At 40.6% G+C, this 24,023-nt stretch overlaps 1 protein-coding gene across 1 annotated transcript; it reads left to right on the forward strand.

The window, feature by feature from the left end:
• The first annotated feature begins 5,264 nt into the window (after positions 1-5,264).
• LOC115730779 (aquaporin TIP1-3-like) lies at positions 5,265-6,817 on the forward strand. Its single transcript, XM_030661385.1, has 3 exons — positions 5,265-5,473; positions 5,690-5,940; positions 6,252-6,817. The coding sequence occupies exons 1-3, from the start codon at positions 5,341-5,343 to the stop codon at positions 6,624-6,626; spliced, it is 759 nt and encodes a 252-aa protein (XP_030517245.1). The 5' UTR covers positions 5,265-5,340; the 3' UTR covers positions 6,627-6,817.
• Positions 6,818-24,023: the final 17,206 nt, after the last annotated feature.

Here is a 24,023-nt window from a genome sequence, read left to right on the forward strand (position 1 = left end):
GGGCTGTCGACGGCGGTGGGCAGGAGGTCAGCGGGCGGTCGGTGGGCGGCGGCTGGCGGAGGCCGGTGGGCGGAGGTCGGTGTGGTCGAAAAAGTGATTTCAAAGCGGAGATGTAAAAATCTTTTACTTCTCAAAGTTGGCCAAAAACCTTGCCAGAAGTTGAAAATCCTACCATAAGTCAATTTTTTTACCAAATGGATTTCTACTTTAGCAAGGTTTTTACCAAATGGATTTCCCTGTCAAATTGACTTTTGGCAAAGAAATCCAGGAAGCGAAGTGTTATCATGCAGCTCCTAAAAAGCCAAAGGAAGAGAAACGGTGGCACTTTGTGCCCAAGCTTGATATAGGAGGACACATGTTGTCGACGTTGAAGGAAGTTCTGTTCTTTTTTTTATTTACTATTTTCATGGACTAACATCATGAACTGACTCGAAGGAGGCACATATATCAACCCAAGGTCTTCGTGCGTTTTCAAGTGATTCCACAGCAGTCCAAGTGGTCGTCCAAGTAGTTTCGCCCGACGGTGATTTGTCCTCCACAGCTATGACAAAATCCTTCATCGTCGCCATCTCTTGCAACCACTCGAGCGTTGCTTGATCAGCCCGCCGTCCACTCGAATTGCCCTGCGGTCTAGCGCACTGCCCAGCTGCGGATCAGCCTAGTTTAAGTGTTAAAACAGTTTCTTTTTCCTTCGATACTCAAAGACTAACAAGGTTAATCATCTTGTGTTAGAGTCTTGGTGAAATAGGAGCTCGAATCAATCTCAAAAGACGCAATTTTGGGTGGATTATCCAAGTTTGCGCGTACTGAAAATTTGGCTTGAAAAAGGTATGATTCCTTCACTTTTGATTGCGAATCTATGCTTGTTTGATCGGTGACTTATATTTATGTTCTTGTACCTCTATGAACACAAACGATTTGCGATAAAAATTGAAAAAGTTCAAGCATTTTTTAGCAATTCATGACCAAAACCGAAAATTGACCTTGTTGTCTAAAATTCTGATTTTCACAAGTTAATTCAATTTGATCATGAGATTGGGTGAGTTTTATGATACTTTTTGGAATTGATTAAATTTTGGTTGGAAAAACTCTTTTCTCAAAGTAACAAATTGCTCAACTTTTGTGAAGATCAAATTGGATAATTTGGAAAAGATAAGAATTTTTGGATTTAAGACTTAATTTCGGCTCATCCTCATAGTGGCCAAATTTTTGCCTTGATGAATCTTGTTTTGATTTTTATCGTAATTTGTTGAGTCATCTTATCCCGTGACTATTTGATCATCTTTTTCATGTTATGGATAATGATTGTGCTGAATTGGACTTTATCTAATTTTTTTAGAATTTCTTAATTGGATAATATCTGATTCATCCGGATAAACTTTTGATGTTGATAATTATCTCTAACATGCGAGGTTGGTTGGAATGTTTATCCGGTGGATATTGGGCATTATCTCGTGGATTTTCTAATGATGTTTGATGTTATAGATAATTTTTGGCTTAACTGGATAATATCCGAGTTTTTGAGAATTATCTGAAACTATTTTTGCAAATCTTAAAGGATAATTTTCTCAAAAATTAAATCAAATTTTGGATGAGAAAAGGTGGACCCCGCTTGAATCTTTCCGGCCACCACTCTCTAATTTTCAAGAATTTAAATAAAGTAGCCCCTCCTTGCTTGCCCTTTGGTCATGGTTGTTTGATTCTTCTTATATTATATAGTTTGCACATTTATAAACAAGCATGCCCATAAGATATGCTCCCTTATGCTTAGATTCTTCGAAAATTAAATTATATTTCCCTAATGATGATCTTATAGAATGAGACTTATAATTTGTATAGAATTTCGTAATATGCTCTTTGTATTACGGGATGATGTTATTCTATACCCTTACCGACATATTGACTCGAGTCCACGAGTACATAGCGGATAAATTCTACTCTAGCCCTAATCTTTGGGAATGAGTGAATTAATCAAAAAAATCGGAATCAAATGTATATTATGGGTATTTTTGTTTATCTTTATTCATTCTTTTGCGTGTTTCGTTATTTCCAAAAAAAAAAAAAAAAATACCGCTCATTTTTTCGCATACCATATGGTCGATGTCACATTTTCCTAAGTCAATCATTCAATTCACATCATCAATTAAAATGGATTTTTCATGAAAATTGGTACCAAAATGACATTAATTTTTTCAATTAATGTAACCAAGCCCCCGGACTCGTTTTTTCGGGTTCGCAGAAATAAAATAGTTCTCCCACTATTTTATTTAGGTTTATAATCGATCTACCAAGAATTATTAGTGGCGGCTCCAAATTAAATAAATTTTGCATGAAATTAAATCTAAGTTGCGATTTGGTAGAACTTGAGAAAGTCCGAATTAGGTTAGTTAATTTAATAAACCTGATAATCTGTTAACCTAAGGCTTTCTCGAATTTTAGGTAGCGACAATATTAAAAAAATCATCAAAAGGTTAGGCCTACAACGAAAAAATTCAAATATATAGATTCAGTATTCGTATAATAGGTTTATGACAGATTTGGTAATGTTCCAACAAATTTGTATTAACTAGTCCAATACGTTTATTTATGTCATTGCATTATCTAATATACGTTGTACAGTAATGACAATATCAACATGAGAATCAAAAGACAATAGTTCTTCGACTTCTATTGTTCCTTTGTCTTTGGGTCCTCCGAAACTCGCCGAATGAAACTCCGTCCAATCACCGTTCTGGTTGGTGCGTCACAAGTTGCCGACTTCACTCATATAGAAAATTTATTAAAATTTGAACGCGGGCAATCGAAGGAAAGCAAGAACTCTATTTGATCAATCACTGGACAAATAATTTGCTTTACATTGTGAGATGGGAGACTTGGAAACGAACCCTAGATGGCCATCTCGAAGATCCTGATTTCTCAAAAGAGAATACAGAGAAATCACTTTTCTTTGGCTTTGTTTGCGATGTTAAAGATTTGCTTGAGGACGAAAAACTCAATGGTGGCCGAAAAAAGGTGTCGTCCAGCAATCCGAAAATGGTCGGTCCAATAAACAAAGAGACGAGAATAGAAGTAGACCCCGGAATTGAAGACTTAAGGTCCGTTTGGTGCGTCGAAATGCCTGCGTTTGGCCACACGTCTTTTAAGGGTACTTTGGTTGCGCGTGATTAATGCGTTTGGTAAAAGGAGCTGTGACATTACCGTGGTACAAAATGACAAAAAAAGATATGGCATTATTGTAGAGTAGCTATCAACTTTTATAATTGCACTATTAGAACTTCTACTTTTCACCATATGATGATGACAAAAACAATCACAATAGCAAATTTTTTTTTTATAATTTTTTAAATATTTTATAATTTTTTCTTTCATTTTATTTTCTTTATTTTCTTTTTATTTTTTCCTGGCTTAGGTCTGGCGAGTCGCCAGACATGGGCAAGGGGCCACACGCCCTCGTTGGCCCTAACCTAGAAAAAGAAAAAGTAAATAAAAAAGAAAGAAAAAAGAAAAAAATACAGCATAATTCAAAATATTATTAAATATCATTAGCAATTGCCACGTCAATATCGGCAGCGCCACGTCGGCGTTGACCTGCTAAAGTTGGCCTTGAAGCATTAAATTGGCACAAATGCAAAAGACTTAGGATAAAATTGGCAAGGAAAATGTTTATAACTAAATTAGCACAATTGCATTAGTTTTATGACTTTTTTGGTAATTTTTCCACAGTAGTAGTATTAATAATGTTGTCGTTGTTCTTATTATTGGATTTTTATTTAACATGTTTTTACTTTTACTATTATTGCTATCATAAGATTAACGTGGTAATTTTATTAGTTATTCTTTCAAATTTCTAGAAAAGTTGCTAACCTTTCCTTCTAGGAAAAATCAATTAATTTGATTTTATAATACTAATATTTTAATTAAAATCAGTATCATTATTGTAATTATGGTAGGTAATGCATATATTGTTGTTATGTTTATGAAGGGTTCGTGTACGATACTTCTTCTAATAAAATAATCATTGCAAACTTCAAAAGGTGCAACACCTCAAAACCTACGAAACAATTTTTTGTTATGGGTCGAAATTTTTATCAAATAGATTTTTTTTGGTTGGAAATTTTTTTACCAAACAGTTAAAAAAGTCACTTTTCACAGATTTTTTAGGATAGCTACGCAATATTTGGGAGATCTTCAAAGCCGGATGGGTTTCCAAATAATAGGTGATTATTTACACAAAAGAAGGTGAGAGTAAAACTCAAACATATTGGGGAAGGATTGGGATCCTTTAGAGTTAAGGAAAAAATTCACATCCGAAATTTAGGGAGAAAATTGTCGAATCACTCCTAATAAGCCTATCGTATATTTCTCAATTCAATCATAATTTTTTCAATTCGATTCATTTAATTCTAAATTGTTGGCAAAAATTTCAATGGAAGCCAATTGCGCGTTGATGTGCCACGTAGGACGGCGGCGATGACTTGATAACCTCGTCAACGATTTATTGGCGAAAAGTGATCGGAATGACTTTGTTAAATTACGAGAAAACTTTATGATTTTAAGGAATCCCAATCAATCCATCCATTTGAGCTTACACTCTCCCTAGTCCCTCGTGCTTCTGGCAAATGCCTATACTATTTCTTCTGCTACGCTACTTGAGAGACTCAAATGCGCATAAACTACCCAATTGAATTCCATGAAATTCAATACTCTCCAATCATTGACATCACGCCAATAACAAGAAGAAGCCGAACTCTCTTTCCATCACGTTCGTCTATCGTCCCGCCAAGTAGGGGTCCCACCTTTTTGGACGGCGCGTGATGATGCTGACTTGACGACTCCGGTGGTCCCCACGCGAGCGTGATGAAACAGTCCCCAAGCTCTCGCCCTTTCCACTTGTTTCCAATTTTGAAATATTCAAATGGGCGGTTCAATGATCCAACGGTTCGCCGACCATCGCCACGCCTCCCCCCGTGAATCATCGAGCGGGTCCCGCCACGTCATAGGTCGGCCGTCGATCTCACCGCACATCGCCCCCGTTCCATCACGGCCCCACACGTGGCAGCGCCGGGACCAGTGACACGTCGCGGTCACGAGCTGTAAAAGCCACCGACGTGCGGCCTCTCTCCACAGCCCCAGGCCCACTGTCATTAGCCTCGTGCGCCCGAGTTTCTGTTAGTTTTACCGGAAACTGGCCATACCGGTTCCACCGCCGATAATCTAGGGGATATATAAAGGGCGAGAGAGTGAGCACGTACCCTCACCCCCACAAGTGTGGAATCAAGAGAAAGCTAGAGGCTTTTAAGAGAGTGAGACAGCAGGCAGCTCAAGATAAAGAAAAGAAACATGGCAATCTACAAGATCGCGATCGGGACACCGGGAGAGGCGAGCCACCCCGATGCGCTCAAGGCGGCGATCGCCGAGTTCATCTCCATGCTCATCTTTGTCTTCGCCGGCGAGGGATCTGGGATGGCTTTTAGTAAGTCGCCGCGTTCTATTGAGCACATTTGCTACGATTTTTTGTTTTCTTCATAAGATGGGATGTCTAGCTGGATTTATTTGCATAGCCATGAGGCCGTCCCCTTCATGTGTATCGAAAGACGTCCCGATGCACAAAAATTAAACCAACCACCTAAGCAAACAGGTTTTTCCATGACCAACTTCATAATTCGCGTCATTTCCTTACTTTCGTCAGACAAAATCACGGACAACGGATCGACCACCCCGGCGGGACTAGTGGCGGCGGCGCTAGCTCATGCGTTCGGGCTGTTCGTGGCGGTCTCGGTGGGCGCGAACATATCGGGCGGCCACGTGAACCCGGCCGTGACGTTCGGGGCGTTCCTAGGAGGGAACATAACGTTGTTGAGGGGCATCTTGTATTGGATCGCGCAATTGCTCGGGTCGGTTGTGGCCTGCCTCCTCTTGAAGTTCGCCACTGGCGGAATGGTAAAGTCCAGTCAAACTCTCCGAAAATCACTCGTGATCCTACAAAATCCGATAGAGAAATTCTTCGGAAGCCAACTTTACCATAAAAATTCAACACTAGCATTTCTAATTTACTATTCATTTTTCATTATGTTGAAAACATGAGTATATTGTCATTTAAAAGGTGAATACTAAGCTTGAAAGTTGATAAAATTTCAACAATGCTGTTACTTATAGACCACGATTTCAAAAAATACAAGGATTTTTGAACAGTTGAATCTTATAAATTGTATACCTATCTATTTAGCTATTTCTTGATTATTTGAGTGCAGGAAACATCGGCATTCTCACTCTCATCCGACGTTTCCGTGTGGAACGGGCTGGTCTTCGAGATCGTGATGACCTTCGGCCTGGTGTACACCGTGTACGCCACAGCGGTGGATCCGAAGAAGGGCAACGTGGGGACCGTCGCGCCCATCGCGATCGGCTTCATAGTCGGCGCCAACATCTTGGCCGGCGGAGCATTCGACGGTGCGTCCATGAACCCGGCCGTCTCCTTCGGCCCGGCCGTGGTCAGCTGGTCCTGGACCAACCACTGGGTATACTGGGTCGGACCGCTCATTGGTGCCGGCATCGCGGCCATTGTGTACGACAACATATTCATCGGAGACAACATGCATGAGCCTCTTTCGGCAGCCGATTTCTAGGGCTTTTTCATTAATCTTGTTTAATTCGGCGAAATGCAAAAATAATTGTCTTTTTTGTCAGGCATGATAGAGAGAAGTTGGATTTGTTACATTGTAGCAAAAAAGGTGCTTGTTTTGTGTCTTAGAATTTTTATTGTCGGGGTATGGTTGAAATGTTTCTTGTACTCTGTTAAGATCATGAGAGGTTTTGTTATGGTTTGTTCTAGTCCTTTTGTCTTTTTCCACGTTTAGTTCTAGTCCTTGCATTTACACGTCGTTCGGAGCAATTTTGTCATTGAAAGAAGAATACAATTTGCCTCCTTAATTTTCCAGCATAAGCTCCTCCCGTCCTCTTCTAACAAATTTTTTTTTTTGGTCCCATGCCTAGTTTTTCATCGATCTTTGACATTGATAGTATTATGCTAAAAATGCTGGTGGCTGTTCTATAATATTTTTTTATTATTTTTATACTTTTTTTTGTAAGTGTCTTCATTTATAATTAAATCTCCGGGGCGCTCATCACCGGTCTAAAAAAGTAAAAAAGTTGGATAAAAGCATTTCATTGAAAGCAAATTTTGCACAAATTTTGGTATAAGCATCACTTGCAGGTATGATATGTTAGGAAAATTGCACCAATAAGTCCCGAATCCGATATCAAAATGCAATCGAGCACTAAATTTTATAATTAGTACAATTAGGTCCCAAACATTTATGGAAAAATCTGGTTATGTCCCAAAACTCCTTTAGGATATGCGGTTGCCAATTTTTTAAGTGAAACAAAAGCAATTTCAGGTGTTTACCGAAAGGACTTCATTTTGCACCTTTTGAAAAAAATAAAGACTAAACAAAATCAATTAAAATGTTGAAGACATGATAGAATTTCCTACGAGGAACATTTTTGGCTCCATGAATAGGGAAGGTGGGCCAACAGAATTAGGCACGTATTACCCATCTAGGAACGTTTCGAGAGTGGAAATTGCATAGGTGATAACACAATTAACTCTTAACCTTTGGTGATTAGTGATTTAAGAGATAAAAGTTCAATCCTTAACCTTTCTCTCACGTACATTTTCCTCATTTTTAGGGAAATACAATCCTTCTAATCTCTCTGGCAAGGAAAAAGCATCCGGTGACATCTCCGATTAATGTCCCATCAAGGTACCTTGTTCGCTTCCTCAGGTCATTATTACCTTAAGACATTATAAATGTACCAGGTAGAAATTAAATTTTTTTTTTGTCGAAAACGAAGAACTTTCATTCAACTAGAAAAATCGAAGGGGCTCGATAAATGAGCCTCGAAATATAATAAGTTCAAAATAGTTTGAAGAGATAAAACAACCCAATCAAAAGGTAAAGACTTGCTACTATGGGCTTTGGTGGCCCAATCTGCAACAAAATGAGACTCTCTTCTACGGTGTTGGCATTATGAAAACGGATATACCATTGTCATGAATACTACTTAAGGTCATATACCAATCTCAAAATTCGACATACCTTTTGTTATTAGCTTTCATTAACAAACCGAATGGCTTGTCGAAGTGTATTTCTCCTTCTAGTTCTCCATTGAGAAAATCAGTCCTTACATCAATCTAATGTAATTCAAGATCCAAACTTGCTACTATTGTTAGAATAAGGTGAATTGAGGTAAACTTCATGCAGGAGAAAAGGTACCTTCATTGTAATTCCTTCTTGTTGATTATAACCCTTTGCCATAAGATGAGCCTTATATCTCTCAATCAAGTTATCGACTTTACGCTTTATTTTGAAAATCTACTTGATGGCTATGCATCCTTTTGAAAGATTAACCAGTCCCCAAAGTTACTTTGACCTCATTGACTCCATCTCATCTTCCATTGCTTTCATCCACTTTTCTTTATCGGGCAAGATAGAGCCTCATTTATATTCCTTGGCTATGAAGGAAGGGGATTAGAACACTAAGTATTTCCATCACTTCGTCAACAAACGGCATCTAAATAACCGTATTCTTTCGGTTGAAGACTCGGATGGGGCTGTCTTATTGAACACAACACCATTCGGCATCATATAGTGGGGCACTTTGAAAATCTGCTCAATGGGTCTTCTCAAGCTTGCCCACCGAAAGTTCGGGAGATCCGGGAGTTCATTAGTTGTTCTTTGGATGCTGATCAAGTCCATTATCTTTCTCGGGCTGTCACAGATGGCGAGATTTGCAGTACCATATTCTCCCTTACTAAAGGTAAGGCGTTGGGTCCGGATGATTTCAATGTTGATTTCTTTATAGCATTTTGGGATATTATTGGATATTCAGTCACCTTCGTTGTTAGGAATTTTTTTGAATCTGGTTTACTACTCAAAAAGCCCAACACCACTATTCTCACCTTGGTGCCAAAAATCCCTAATGTTTTGGCCATGCTTGATTTTAGGCCTATTGCTTGTTGCAACTCTGTGTATAAATATGTTACCAAGATCCTTGCAAATAGGATTGCCTATATGTTGCCTTCCATCATAAGCTCTCTCAGGAATGCTTTTGTTAGAGGCCGGCGGATTAGCAACAATATCATGCTAGCTTATTGACACCTAATTTTGGCGATCCCATTATTATTATTATTATTATTATTATTATTATTATTATTATTATTATTATTATTATTATTATTTGTTAAATAAGAACACGTCTAATTTATTTTCGTCTTATTGCAAAATAGAAAAATAAAAAATATATAACTTTAAAAAAAAAAAAGAAAGAAAGAGAAAGAAAAAAAATGAAAATGAAATGATATGCTATTGAATATGCATATTTTCTTGTTGTACTACAGAATAAAAAAAAATCAAAAATCAAATTTTATTTTATTATTTTATTTCGTTTTTTTTTAAGAAAAAAAAAATATAAAATCGGAATGGAGCCCGTGCACCAGCCCGCTCGTGGCCTTTACATTTTACACGGCTTCCTTCATTTTTCCAGCTAAACCGGGCCCAAACGTCCCTTTTCTTTTCCCCACTGGCCCAAGCTTCTCTTCTTTTTATTTTCTCCCGGGGCCCAAGCAAATGGCCCACTTCTCCTTTTATTTCCCTTCAGCCCCTTCCTACACGTGAAATTCTCCCTCCCAATCACCATACACTCACTTGCACACACTCACGTCACTTTCATTTTCACCGCACACCTCACGTGGTCTCTCACCAACCCACGTCTCCATCAACCGGATTCTACGCTCGTCCACATATGTAAGCTTGGGGAAGGAGGCAGCAGCAGAATATAAGCGAAGAGAGAGGGCAGGTGGTGGGTTGGTTCGGTTCAGCACTAAAAAAATGAAGAAGAAATAGAGAAAAGAGAGAGAGAGAGAGAGAGAGAGAGAGTTGGAGTTTTCGGGTTCGGCTCCAGGAGGTTGGTTTGGTGACCAAAAAATGGAAAGGGAACAGAGAGAGGTTTTAGAGTAGCTGAGCATTAGAATAGGAAAACCGGTCGCCCTTTGGTTGAAGATATACTACGATCGCCCACCGCCGCCTATTAGTCGTCGCCTACGGCCGGTCATAGTTCGAACAGGTTAGTCTCTCCGGGTTGTTTTATCTCGACGAAGGGGCTCGCCGGACAGAGATCGTTCATTGTTTGGTCCGGCGAGCTCCCATTGAACTGGTGGATTAGTTTACTACCCGTAGAAACTCCTTTCTCGGCATTTGAGTTGTTTGTTCATTTTTTTACCTTGCTCGTCGTGCGTTCGCATTCCTCACGTCGCCAACGAATTTCCCTAGTTTCCACCGTGGACATTTTTTCTCCAAAATGCTTGCTTTGCACCTTCTGTCACCCATGTCGGTTTTTGCTCTGTTATGCTTGTTTCTTTGGAATATATGGATCATCGTTTTGGACTATTGGGTATCGGAGAGGACTTGAAAAATGTAAGAAAAAATTCCGGCATGTCATCTTGGAGGTAGGGGTGGTCTGGTTGAGTTGGTGACTTTGGGATGCGAGCGCCGGCGCGCGAGTTCGAACCGGCGAGGTGACCTGTACCAATAGCTGCGTAGATGGCCATTCGAATCTGAGATGGTGACATGCTGAGCGGATCTCGGCGTCGTAACCTTGGTACCGGATGAACGGAACAAAGTTTGTGGCGAAGTGATATTGGTTTAGCAGTGGGCGTTGGAGGTCGTCATGTGTCCGACATTCGATGATATCCCACGAGCTTGAGAAGTGCCCTACTAGTTCGAGCCGGTGATGACGCGAAACCGAACTTAGGCGACGCGAAACCGAACTTAGGCGACGCAAGTCCGAACTTAGGCGACGCGAATCCAAACTTAGGCGACGCGAGCCCGAACGGGGATTGAAGTGATGCGACGCAAGGGTGAACACGAGTGATTCGAGATCGGGCGGAGGAGATGCGAACGTCAACGCACGGTGACACCCGCTCGAGCAGAGTCGGTCGGGGTCCGAGAAGTCCGCGGAGTGAGAGCTAGCTAACGATGGCGAACGGTTCCTAGCGGTGCGGCGACGCGGCGAGCGAAGACCCAGCGGCGTCGAGGCTTGGTCACGGCCGTAGACGAAGCCGGTGTCGCGGTGCATGTTGCAGACGCAACGAAGAGGACGATGAACAGTGAAAATGGGGGGCCGACTCGCGTTTTTGTGGGCTGTTCGTGGACTGAGCATTTTTTTTGTTGACCGATTTGGGCTTCTTGGATGGAGTGGCGAGTTGAAGGCTCAAGAAGAAGATTTGGGCTGAAGAGGAGAAGTTGGGCTGGCGTAAAAAAATAAAAAGGAAAGTAAAACTTTTGGGCCGTTCGTGGCGGGCTGGTAGAAGAAGAAAAGGAAAAGAAGCTGGGCTTGTGCTGGAGTCGGGCCCGAGCCAGTAAATTGAATAAAAAAGGAGAGATTGGGCTTTGGATGGGCTAAACCGAAATGAAGAGAGAGGCTGCTGGGCGAATGGGGTGGTGGAGAGAAACAAGAGAAAATATTTTGGGCCTGGTCTATGTTGTTTCTCGATTGGGCTGGCGTGGAAAGAATAAAGGGAACTGGGCCCGTGTCTTGATTTGGTCTTTGGAAAGTGGGCCGGAAAATTGGGAGCCCAGTTCAGTTAAAATAAAAAGAATTGGGCCCGAACATTTTGTATCCTCCGGGCCCAGGTCTGGGTCTCTCCCGCGGACCAGGCCGGGCCCGACGACCCGATCCAGGTCCGGGTCCGAGAACCCGACCCGAACCCGGCCCCGGCCCCTTATTAAAAAAAATAATAAATAATAATAAAATAAATAATAAAAAATTCAAAAATTAAAAAAAATTAAAAAAAATCAGAAAAATTTCAGAAAATTAGAAAAATGATTTACATGACCCTTTTTACCCCTAATGTGAATTTTAAGCCTGAAATTGGCGTTGATTGAAGATCGATGGTCAATCCAGTTTGATAACTGTTGTAATTCGACCTTCGAGTCGAAATTGTTTGTTTAAATATCGCTATCATAGATTTGGTCTGCATGTGCTTATCCCGATCTTTATTTGGCATATTTATCGGACCGAGTGTTTATAACACTGTCTTTTGAAAAATTGCCTGTTAATCGTTTTCTCTATATACTAGGTTAAGGATAAATAGGTAATTGCGCGAAATGACGGAAAAACATTATGCATGATCATTTAGTCTTGGTTAGATACCTGATGAGCTTAAAATGATATGCGGAATGTGTGGTCACCTTAGGAAATATCAACCGGTTAGGTACCGAAAGGGCGCTAATTTTCTAATTAGCGTAAACAAGTCCTCGAACTTAGAAGCTCAGGTTGCGTAGGAATCGAGACAACCCTCCCTTGTCTCGATTGGTTTCTAGTCGACCCCAAAGGCTAGTGGCGACTCTTAATAGCATTTTAATTTGCTAATCGGTAAAAAGAAATCCAATGTCACGCGAGGTAGGACTTGGGAGAGTCCACGCCATTGATCTATGGCAATACCTCTAAACCTCGCCGGACCCTCTCGCGGGAGGCCGAAGGCGAGGTCGCGACATAGCTCAAGAATTGTTTGTGGGTTTCCATCATGACCCCTATCTACCTAAGTGCGGTGTTAAGGTAGATTTTCAAAAGGCCTATGATACTCTTGAGTGGGGATTCCATGAGGTGGTGTTATAAGCTTTTGGCTTTCCCAGTATGTTCACCAAGTTGATTGTGGTATGTGTTTCCTCTCCTAAGTTCTTTGTTGCGATTAATGGGGAGCTACATGGTTTCTTTGCAAGTTCTAGAGGTATTCGCCAAGGAGACCCCATCTCTCCTTACCTCTTTACTATTGTTATGGAGGTCTTTTCGGGCATTCTCAAAGCCAAGACTAGTTCACCGGCTTTCAAGTTCTATTGGCGGTGCAAACACACTCGCTTGTCACATCTATTCTTCGCTGATGATGTCCTATGTTTTGCTGATGCTAATTTGGCCTCCATCACTTTGTTAAAGGAAGGCCTGGATTTGTTCTCTAGATGGTCCGGTTTAAAGCCTAATGCCAACAAGAGTGAGCTTTTCCTCTCTAGTGGTTCGGATGTGCTACAGGAACAGATTCGATCTTCTCTGGGTTTTCGGGAAGGTACTATCCCTTTCCGTTATCTTGGTGTCCCTATCATTGTTTCTAGACTTAGCAAGACCGATTGTAATGTCCTGGTTAATTCTATTACTGCTAGAGCTCGTTCATGGTCCCAAAGGTTTTTATCTTTTGCGGGTCGTTTGCAACTCATTAAATCTGTCCTACATGTTATCCATGTATATTGGGCTACTGTTTTCACTCTTCCAATGTCGGTATTATCTCGGATTGAGCTCATCCTACGACAGTTTCTTTGGAAAAGTCCGGATTTGGGTATTGGGGTTGCAAAGGTCCCTTGGACTGATGTGTGTATGCCAAAGGAGGAGGATGACCTCAAAATCTGTAGGTTGATTGATTGTATTAGAGCAGCAATACTTAAGCATATATGGGTCCTATTCACTAATAAAGAGTCATTGTGGTGCAAGTGGATCCATTCAAATATTCTCAAGAACAAAATTTTTTGGGTGGAAACTAAACCTACCTTTTGTTCTTGGACTTGGAAGAAAATCTTCAACCTCCGCTCAAATTTCTTCTGGCAATTTAGATGGAGGATTGGGGATGGTTTACGCACTTCATTCTGGTTTGATTGATGGCATGATAGAGGACCCCTTTATAGGCTCTTCACGAATGGGGATATATACCTTTCCAGGATTCCACGCAACTCTACGGTTCGATCCTTCTATGCCTCGGATTGGCAACCGTCGGAGACCTTGTCCACCTTTTTGGCTTGGCCAGAGCCAGCCCCCTCTTTTGTGGACGGTAGGAATGATAAGTTCATTTGGTAGAGTCATCCTTCTGGTGTTTTTTCGATTGCTTCAGCCTGGGTTGCCATCATGGTAAGGGCTCCAATTGTGCAATGGCACTCTTTTATCCGGGATTGTTCTATAATCCCTCGGCATGCTTTCCTTCTCTAGTTAGTCACTGTAAACCACTTGCCAACTCAGATTTTACTGTTGCAGTATCGTAGAATTGAGCATGGGGTTTGTGCTTTTTGTTGGGTTAGACCGAACTCTATCGATCACTTGTTTTTTGGCTATTCTATCATGGGATCTCTTGTGTTGTTTTGGGCTACCAAATGCAACTTACTTTGGCAGAATCGTCCGTGGGATGACTTCATTCGCTGGGCTATGCAATTGTTTGGAGGTCGGTCCTTTGCTCATCGTATTGCTAGGTTTTCTCTTGGAGCCTTATGCCTTATCATTTGGACCGAGAGAAACAATATCCTCTTCGGAGACAATGCTCTTTTTGTGCCAGCTATCTTCAAACACCTTGTCAAGGTGGTGAGAGACAAAGGTCTCTCTTTCAGGCGGGTTGAAGATCTTGCTTGCAATAGGCGTATTCAGAGACTTTGGGGCCTCTCCTCCTCTATCTTTGAAGATTGACCGGATGCCACTTTTGTGGTTTTTTTTTTTTTTTTTTTTTTTTTTTTTATGTTTGGCCGGTTTGTTTTACCTACTAGGCCGTTGTTTGGCTGTTTGGTTGTTATGCTTTCGCCTTCGTGTATCTTGTAGGGCCGCTACACCTTTGCACCCGTTAGGACACGTCCAAGTGTACTAATGGGTACGAGGTTTTTGTGTTTGGTCTCTTCTTTGTACTTGGCGTTTTGGAAAGTTATATACATACTTACTTCACCGAAAAAAAAAAAAATACATGTCCATATAATTCAAATACTCACCTTAGCATAGAATAGGAAACAGAGGTAATCGAGAATGGAATCTTAAGTCTTAAAGATTGAATTCTCGATTATATGCATGACTTGAAAAAAGAAATATCTTATTTGGAAATTGCCTAAAATCACACACCCAATCAAGTTATAATTGAATAATCTTTCAAATTAGGTAATAGACTTATTTGAATTGAACAAGTATGGGAAATTACCTAAGTTTATCAGACCAAAGGACGACCAGTAGAAGGCCTGTTCGCGGTGAAGGTAAGGAACTCGTCATGTAGGGCCGTGTGATGAAGCTTCGATGCACAAAGGACTGCAGGGACACCATTGGGGTGTTGGTGGTACTGTGATTCTCTTGTTGTTTGCTGGTTCTTCGCTTGACAAACGCTGGTAACTGGTCTGGAGCAGCTAGAATTGATAATTGTTAGTTTGTTACACGCTGAGAGCTCGAGAGATTCGTCGGGACTGCAAGAACCTCAAACACATCAGCCAAGGGGAATTTGAACATGCTAACACAAAGCCCTGATTAGTGGACTTATAAAACCAACCACAACCACATTAGCCAAGGGGGATAGCATGAGCAGCCCACAACACAGGGCCTTCCGAAGTGGATTAATCTCACAACTTCATGGAAACAAAAGAAACAGAGATTCGACAAAATCACCATTCAGTGCTAACCAAAGGATTCTGGTTCATCAATGACGTCTTGCCAACCTTAAACCAAGCCAGCCCAACATAGGAAACAAAGAAAGCACAAAAGGAAATGGAGAGATCAAAGGAAACCCTAGAAGCGCACCTGCTGTGGCTAAGAAAGATGACCTTGAGCAACTTCCTCGTTCGCAATTTCTCGATCTCAATCGCAGGCAGAGAAGATGGGTGTGCAGCGGCGTGAGAGTGATTGGTTGGATGGAGAGCGAGTCAAGTCGAGAGAGGATTTGGGGTTCACGAGGAGCTTAGGTTTGTGCACAATAGCAAGTAGCTCGTGTCCAAGAAATTCCATACGATGGGTGCCATTGGTTCCGTATTTGAAGGAAAGCTTGAGAATTTGCAAATACTTTTGGGCTAAATGAATTTTTTGAAAAGCAATTACTATTTGGTAAAAAGTCTTAAATAGCTTTTGGCAACATTTTTTCATTCAGAGGACTTTGATTGCACTCCCCCCTTTTTTTTTTCTATTTCTTATTAGAATAACTCAAAACCTTTGCCAACTCTAGCGAAGGGCTTAGGCCGCTCTTGAGCCAACTCTGATGCTGGCGATCATTATCTGATGTCTCACGACCTCAAGCGGCAAGGGCCGCCTGGCGTCGTGTGACCCTGGGTGAGTATTGTCTGAGGTTGCGCGACCTTAGGCTCTCCTCACTTGGGTTGCGCGACCCCGACGGGGTTGCTTGAGACGTGTGACCCAAGCAATGATTGCTTAGGTTGCGTGATCATCTATTTATTCTACCCGTTCTATGTGCATGAATGCCCCTCCTCTATTGATACATAAATGGACTGGTATTTCAATGGCTTTGAAGTATTCAAAGCCTTTGACTTGTAACATTCTTAATGAAAGTTATGACCGCAATCAATTTGTATTGGCTTTGTAACGTTTGATTTTATTTATTTCTTTATTAACCCTCTCATTTATTGGCCTTTTAAGAGAATCTCCAAATCACAATCAAAATATGCTAAAAAAATAAATTCTCTTTTTTCTTTCCAATAATTTGCTGGGTTGTTGTTGCTATTTCTAGAGCGAAATTATCATTCAGAAGAATGCTTAGATGCCTTAGATTTTTTTTCTTCTTCAACACTCTTTTGAAAACAATCTTAATGATAACTTCTATGGGTTCCTAAATTGAAACTGCTGCCTTTACCACTGACGCTGTCGCCATTGCCCCCACTAATGCCTCTATCTCCACAGCTCCAGTTGCGCTGCCACCATTATTACATTCATCCTATGAGAAACCATTTTTTTGGACATATAAAAAATTGAAGTTTTCAATGGAAACAACTTCAAAAGGCAGTAAGAAAGAGTTTGTCTATACTGGATGTACATGGAGTCGCTTTCGCACTTACAGGGCCCGAATCGACTGATACTAAGCTACGAGAACAATGGATACAGGCTAACAAAGTATGTAGGCACATAATTGTTAGTACTTTTTTAGTGAATTGATTGATGTCAATTATTTGTACATAGAAGAGAAATAAATATGGGATTCCACGACTCCAAAGCAAACTATGAAGATGTGGGTAGACAGTTGTTCGTGATTGAAAATTAATGTCGGTTAGAAATGTTTGATGATAAGGAGATCAAGACACAGGTCAATGAAAATCACAAGCCGGTGGAGGACTTGAAGGCAGAAAACATCAATTTGCAAGAATAGTTTATTATGGGGTTGCTGATTGAAAAGCTGCCAGAATCTTAGAATGATTACAAGCAAGAACTCGACCACAACGACAAGCAAATGTCACTAGCCGATTTGGTCTGCATATAATCATTGAGAACAAAATCCGCAAGGAGATCAAGGCTTCCAAAGCTAAGGAGATTGCTATCAGGGCAAATTTGGTGCAAGGCAAACCTCAATATCACCTAAACTAGCACAATAACAAAGAACTTGAATATAAACCCAAAGTTGCTCACCCTACCTTAAAAAATAGATGCTCTTGCTTTCTTTGTGTAAACCAAGTCATCATGCAACACAGTGCAGAAAGAAAATAATGGGGAATGGTAATCTAAACCAAAAGACGACCTAGTTGAAGTGGATGACTCCAATGACATAATTGTTGCCCTCATTTGCCAAGCCAATATTGTAACAAAGTGACAGCATGGGTGGAAGCACCAGGCATATTTGTGCAAGCAAAAATGCACTTTCTCCCACATTCCAATAGAGGAAGGATAATAGATTATTTATTTAGGTGATTCGAGAACTACTTAAGTTCTTGGGAAAGGAAAAATTCTTCTCAAACTCACTGTTGACACCTAAATTTTGATTTTTAGAAAATCATTCATTTAAGTATAAAATGAGAATTATCATAGTTCTCACAAAAATTAATTTCTCATGCACTGCATATTTACTTTTTGTCAGTCATGCATGTCACTACATTCAAGCTAGAGGCAATGCAATTGAGCTCAATTTGACAGAGGACTGGACTAGGTTTAGTTTGGATTTTTTCGGCAGTCAAGAAGGAGTGTGTGCCGAAAATTAACAAAGCTATTGGAATAATTTTGAGCTTAAATCAGCCCATTTATTGTTTAATTTGGGAAAATCCTTTTAATTAAAACTATCCATTAATTGAAAAAAAAAAGGGCTTCATGGATGAATATTTTATCTCCGGATCAAATTGCGATTAGCACAAGTTGAGGGACAATTTTGCAAATAGTGAAAATGACACGTAAACCCTAGCTCACCATTATAAATACACACGTAGGGTTTGCATTGAGGAGGAGGCCACTTTCATTGAATATACGGCAGAAGTTCGGAGGGCTGTTCATCGCATACTTGGCCGAAGGTCTCTCAAAAATAGAGGCATACGCAGAAAGAAGGGAGAGGGCCATTGAGAGCTTCACACACGGATGGCTGAAGGAAGGCTCTCTCGGTCACAGTTCAGCAGAAAGAGACCATGGAGAAGAGACAACTTCACAGGCGGAAAGACACGACCAAGAAAGTTGCAGAGATAAAAAATGACAGAGAAAGGGGGAGGCTGATTATTCAATATAATCACACGTTTGCACCTCTTTAGTTTTCTTTTGGTTTTTACTATTTTTTCACAAGCTTTACTGACAAGATTTCCCTTGCAGAAACGCTAATAAAGGATACATATTTCAAGAAGCCGCACAATTGAATATACGGCCATACAGAGAGAGAGAGAGAGAGGCGCACGTTCTCCTAAAAAGGAAGAGGAAAAAGTCCAAAGGGTTTGTTCAATTTATAAGATCAATTGTTTTCTTCTGGAATTTGCCTTTTGATCAACAGGCCACCGAGATTGAGTTGTGCACTATTGATTGAGTCTTATCAAAATTGATACCATTGACTCAACAAGCCTTGTTCGTGAGTTCATCCGCAAGTGAACCTGAGGATTTCAAGCGGCAAAAGAGCATTCTTCGGTAGAGGGAGATCGTGGGTCTCAACTATCGTCTTCTCCGAAAGCTGAATCTCCACGAAGTCCACGAACAATTAGTCTCAACGAAAACTCCCAGCCAATGTTCTGCCACTATCCAACCTTTATCAAGGTTGATCAGGCCCTGTTTTCTTGATATTTGTAGATCTAATGTTGTTATTACTTGTGATAGATCATTCGGGAGTGCTTTGGTAGCAAACCGAACTCAAAAAGTGCCATTTCGGACGAAGTTTCCAGACTTGCGTGTGCAGGAATTTGGTTGGAAAAAGGTGTGTTCGCGCTCAAAGTTGCTGTCACGAAACAAGCCTTTACCGCCCTTAACGAAGCTCCTAGGCGTGCGAGAACTCCAGTCGATCGGTTCCCTTTTCGATTTTGGTGCGCAATCTTTGAACAAAGTTCGAATTAGGAAATCGCAATCGCAAGATAAGGTAAAATTCTATCCCTTGAATGTTAAGATTATCTTGTTTTCCTAATTTGATTTGTTCGAGCATATCTACAAGAACATTTGTTGCCTAATCACGCAAGTTTGAAGTTTCTGAATAAATATTGAGATATCTTGCTTATCTTTTTCGGATTCGTGGCATATTTCGTGGTGGTTTGATTTTGAGAAATCTTAATCTTGATTGCATCCGATAAGATATTGGCATATTCTCGAATTTTAAGTATATCTTCAATCAAACTTAAGGTTTTTTAGAAATATTGAACATATCTTTTTGAATTGGGATAATTATAAAAAATATTTCATTTCAAATCTCAAGGGATAATTTTCCTAATTTAAAAGATGTGAATCCTTTGCGGATAGGGGCTTATCCCCTTTAGAATTTCGGCACCTATCTTTAGTTGGCCGACAATTTTTCTTTTTTCTTTTTTTAAATTTGAATATTTTTAAACAAACATGCCTATAAAATGTGCTCCCCTCGTGCCTCGTCCCGTCGAAAAATTAAATCACACGACACATCCATGATCTTATGGAATAGGATGGTGATTTAAATATAGAAATTCGTATTCTGCCCTTTGGCGAGAAGGGACGTTGTATTTCTATATATTTATCCGCATACTGGCTCGAATCATCGAGGATGTAGCGGATAAAATCTCGCTCTGGCCCGGATCTTCGGGAATGAGAAGATTTATAGGAAAATTCGGAATATTCGGAATTAAAGGTATATTATGGGCATTTTTGTTTATTTTTGTTCAGATTTTTTATTGCTTGTGAATGTTTTCTTTTATTACCGAAAATACCAAAAAATAATTCTCTGGGCGCATAATATATGGTCCTCATGTCACATTTTTCCAATTAATCATTAAATTCACATCGATCAACAGGAAAAGACATTTTCATGAAATTTGGTACCGAAAGGGTGTTAATTAAAAATTAACATAACCAAGTTCCCGAACCCTAAACCTCTGGTTAGCAGAAAATAAAGTATTCTCCCGTACTTTATTTAGGTATCTAATCTACCTACCAAAAAAGATTAGTGGCGGCTCCTAAATTAAAAATCAAACCTAAGTTGCGAATTGGTAGGGCTTGGGAGAGTCCGTATTAGGTTAGTTAATTCATCTAATTAACCTAATAATCCATTAACCTAAATTAATTTTTAGGTCGCGACGACTTAGCGACTCCGCTGGGGACTAAAATGTGGGCTTAAGCCGTTAATTTTCATGATCTATGCCTTGATTGATTAAACGTGAATTTTCTCTTGATTCTTGAATTCACGGATTGTGTTTGTTCTTAACTTCCCTTAGGTGTTAAATGTTTTTGCAGGTTATGTAAATGTAATTTTCTAACCTTTGTTTTTGAGGGTCATTAGTTTAATTGTTTTTGCGAATTCCATAATTGAGTGGATTAAACTTGTTATGCATGATTCATGACATTGCATTGGACCTAAAATGCTAGATGAACCTAGGATGGTGTCTGGGTAAGAATTTGCCTGGCCTCGGGATGGAGGAATGGACGACCTTACCTTTGACCCCGATTATGTTAAGATTCCCCGTTCAGGCCTGAATCTGCGGGCACGAGGGGTTTTTCTTAACATTCCCTAAGCTTAAAAGGGCGAAAACACGGCTTACATCTTTAAGTCGGGCTCGCTTTTGAAAGCTGTAAAAATCTAGCTAATAAAGCATGCATATGTCATTCCGCTTGTCTCTGAACTCATGATTGCACATGTATTTTCTCCCTTCATTTCATGAGTCAGTTCATGGCAAATTAGGTTTGTCTTTATGGTCTTGTCAAGTCCCATCTCTTTACTTGTATCTTTACATTCCTAGGTCTCTTGTTTAGGCATTTTTTTTTTTCTTTCAGATTTTATGGTGGTCATACTTTGATTACACTTTTAGATTAACAAAACAGCTCTGTTTTCATTCTGACCTTGCTGTCTTGTACGAATTTTTACACCCCTTTCGCGTTGGATTCAATTTCCGTACTTCAAATAAAAAATGTTCATAAGATCTTGAACCATCCTGTCAAAAAAATTTCATGGTAATCCAGTCTGTTTTATATTTATTATGGAATTAATGGCCGGGGTCAAGCAGGCTGGGATCTCGCACGTTCTCAGGCTACAGATTAATTTTGTGATTTACTACTAGTAAACGGGCCGTATTGCTAAATTTCCAAACATGAAAGTTGTAGGTTTATGTTTCAACTGATAGCCTACAAAATTTCATATTTTAATTCACATTTTTAAGGGGTCCTTCGTTCATTTAACAGAAGGTGGAGGAAACTGTTTTCTGGATGTGATTTTTTGAGAAAATGCATTAAACTGAGCTAATCCGTTCATTTCTAGCTCGACCACCAAACATGAAAGTTGTTCCTCATCCTCTGAACTATGAGTTCGTAAATTTTCACACCATTTTAACCATTCGATGATTTTTCACAAATTTTCTGCCAAAATCTGACGAAATTGAAATTTCCAAGATAAGGGTCATGGGTCAAGATAAGCGGTATTTATGAGTCTAGTCTAGCCATGGATTGACTCGATGTCTCTCATGCCATATTCACCTTCTGATCCTTTCTTGATGGTAGCTTATCACAGATACCCCATACACTTACATTACTCGATCGAGGAGATGGCAATATGGCCCACCGTGATGAAATTGCGGCTCTTGTCAAACAAGAGGTGAAAGAGCAAGCGAAGGAGTCGAACGAATGAATGACCGATCTAATTGATCTCATTGGACGGATGGTTTATCTCTTGAAACATCTGGTCAAGGTGAAGCAGACATCTCCTCCAAACAACACCAATTCCTGTTTTGGTGTACCTGGTCCGAATCCAGCGACTCTCCCTAACCCGATCGGGTTCAACCAGTGTTCCGGTCCCATCTTTCCCGATGAACGACATGCCACTCAAGTGCCTGTGGAAAACAGCCAGTTCAAGATCAATCTCCGATCTCTGGAGAATTTATTCAATTGTCTCAACCGATGTTTGCACTTTAGCCAATATTGCTAAAAAGGGACTGATCCAAAGGGAGGAAGATTTCTCCGTGGCTGAAGATGCACGAAGTGTGGATCCAAGCAAGTTCTGTGATTTTCATTTTGGCCGTGCCGGCCACTCGTTGGAGGAATACTTCACATTGAAGACACGGATTCAAGATATGATTGATGCGAGGAATCTCATGTTCCGTAATTGGGAATATTGTCTTGGAAATCCAGACTCGCTAGTAGTCCCAAGCATTCGGTTGGAACATCCAGATCTGGTCAAAGATTGAGGCAACAAGAAGATATGGGATACTTTGGGGCACCCGAGCGGAGGATACAACTTCATGGTTAAATATTCTACACCTCCGAGTCATAATGCTTTTCCTCGCGGTGCTGCTTGGAACACATGGGACGATTAGCTCTACTAAAGGCCGAGAGAATTCATCTTTGAGGAAAATTAATCTAGGGGCAATAGGTAGATTCATAGTCTGAACGATGCATGAGGTCCAGCCGACTACCGGGCAACCTCACGCATAAGTATTGAGCCACGAAGCTCATGATCGAGTTAAAAATTCTTGGCCGATCCCAGTTCTTCGACCATATGAGGCGGATCCATGCTTCGCCCTCATCCATTGCTTGCGGTAGCTCCATAGCGGACGTTCATCGATCATCAGCGTTGATCAAATGTTCGGTGACCCTTGTATCGGTCGACATTACTTTTGGCTGTCCCTTGATCAGCCCAAATGATGATCCTTGGGGCAATCCTTACCCCGATCCCTCGATCGGTGCTCACTAGTTGCATCACATTAGCCAACTCATGCACCAATCCATTGGCCGGTCGAAGCAAATCCATGCTTCGCCCTCGACCGATCCGTTGATCATGCTATGTCGGTTGACGAAAGACAGGACGAACCAAAGCCGCCCAATCTCAAAGGGAGTATCTCTTGCCTTGCCCTATCATTTTTGAATATAACATCCTATTGCAGGCATTAAGCTTGGAGACATGTCTATGATTGCTCTTGCCGAAGCAAATCGACCATTAGAAGCTTTTCAAATTTTTTCTCTTCAAATTTTTGCTTATTTCATCTTTTTATAACCCTATTCATGCACAGGTTGCTATGCGGGATCAAGCGTGAAAACAACCTGTTTGCCAAAGCTCCGAAATCGAAATCCCCGCACCGGCCATGTCCGGGGCAATCCTACATTTTGGCAAAGCTATGATCATCCGACATAACCCTCCTGATTGAAAATGGGACAAATCGATAATGAACCCGATTTGTAAAGAGGGATCATATGACTACATCACCAAGTGAATGAGGCAACCAGAGCATCTCAAGTCTTCACCCAACTCGATCTACTTACATGTTTTGGGGCAATTCGAGTTCCCTCATTCTTGATAATTTTCTTGCATTCTTTCATAGTCTGTTTCCTAAGCAAATTGCATAAGATTTTCATGAAACATGACTGATGCTTGAGAATTGCCACATTTGCACGTTTGAAAAATGCTCTCACTTTGCATGATCTATGCCCGATTGTTTTTCATGTTTAATTTACCAATTCCGAACAGGGAGTACAATTGCATGTGATACATTGAATGAACAAGAATGGGGCATATCGGGATGATGAAAGGCAAGACATTTCCATACACGTCCAACATTTTAATCCCCAATGAGTTGAGCGGTAGCTAGATTCCGTGTTCACAAGGCAAAGGGTTTTCTCGCAAAAGG

The sequence above is a fragment of the Rhodamnia argentea genome, chromosome 8 (genome assembly GCF_020921035.1).
Source record: "Rhodamnia argentea isolate NSW1041297 chromosome 8, ASM2092103v1, whole genome shotgun sequence".
NCBI classification, from domain to species: Eukaryota; Viridiplantae; Streptophyta; class Magnoliopsida; order Myrtales; family Myrtaceae; genus Rhodamnia; species Rhodamnia argentea.

Coding starts and splice junctions, on each gene's coding strand:
- LOC115730779 (XM_030661385.1), top strand. CDS start 5,341: ATGGCAATCTACAAGATCGCGATCGGGACACCGGGAGAGGCGAGCCAC. Junction 5,474..5,689: donor GGGATCTGGGATGGCTTTTA/GTAAGTCGCCGC, acceptor TACTTTCGTCAG/ACAAAATCACGGACAACGGA. Junction 5,941..6,251: donor AGTTCGCCACTGGCGGAATG/GTAAAGTCCAGT, acceptor ATTTGAGTGCAG/GAAACATCGGCATTCTCACT.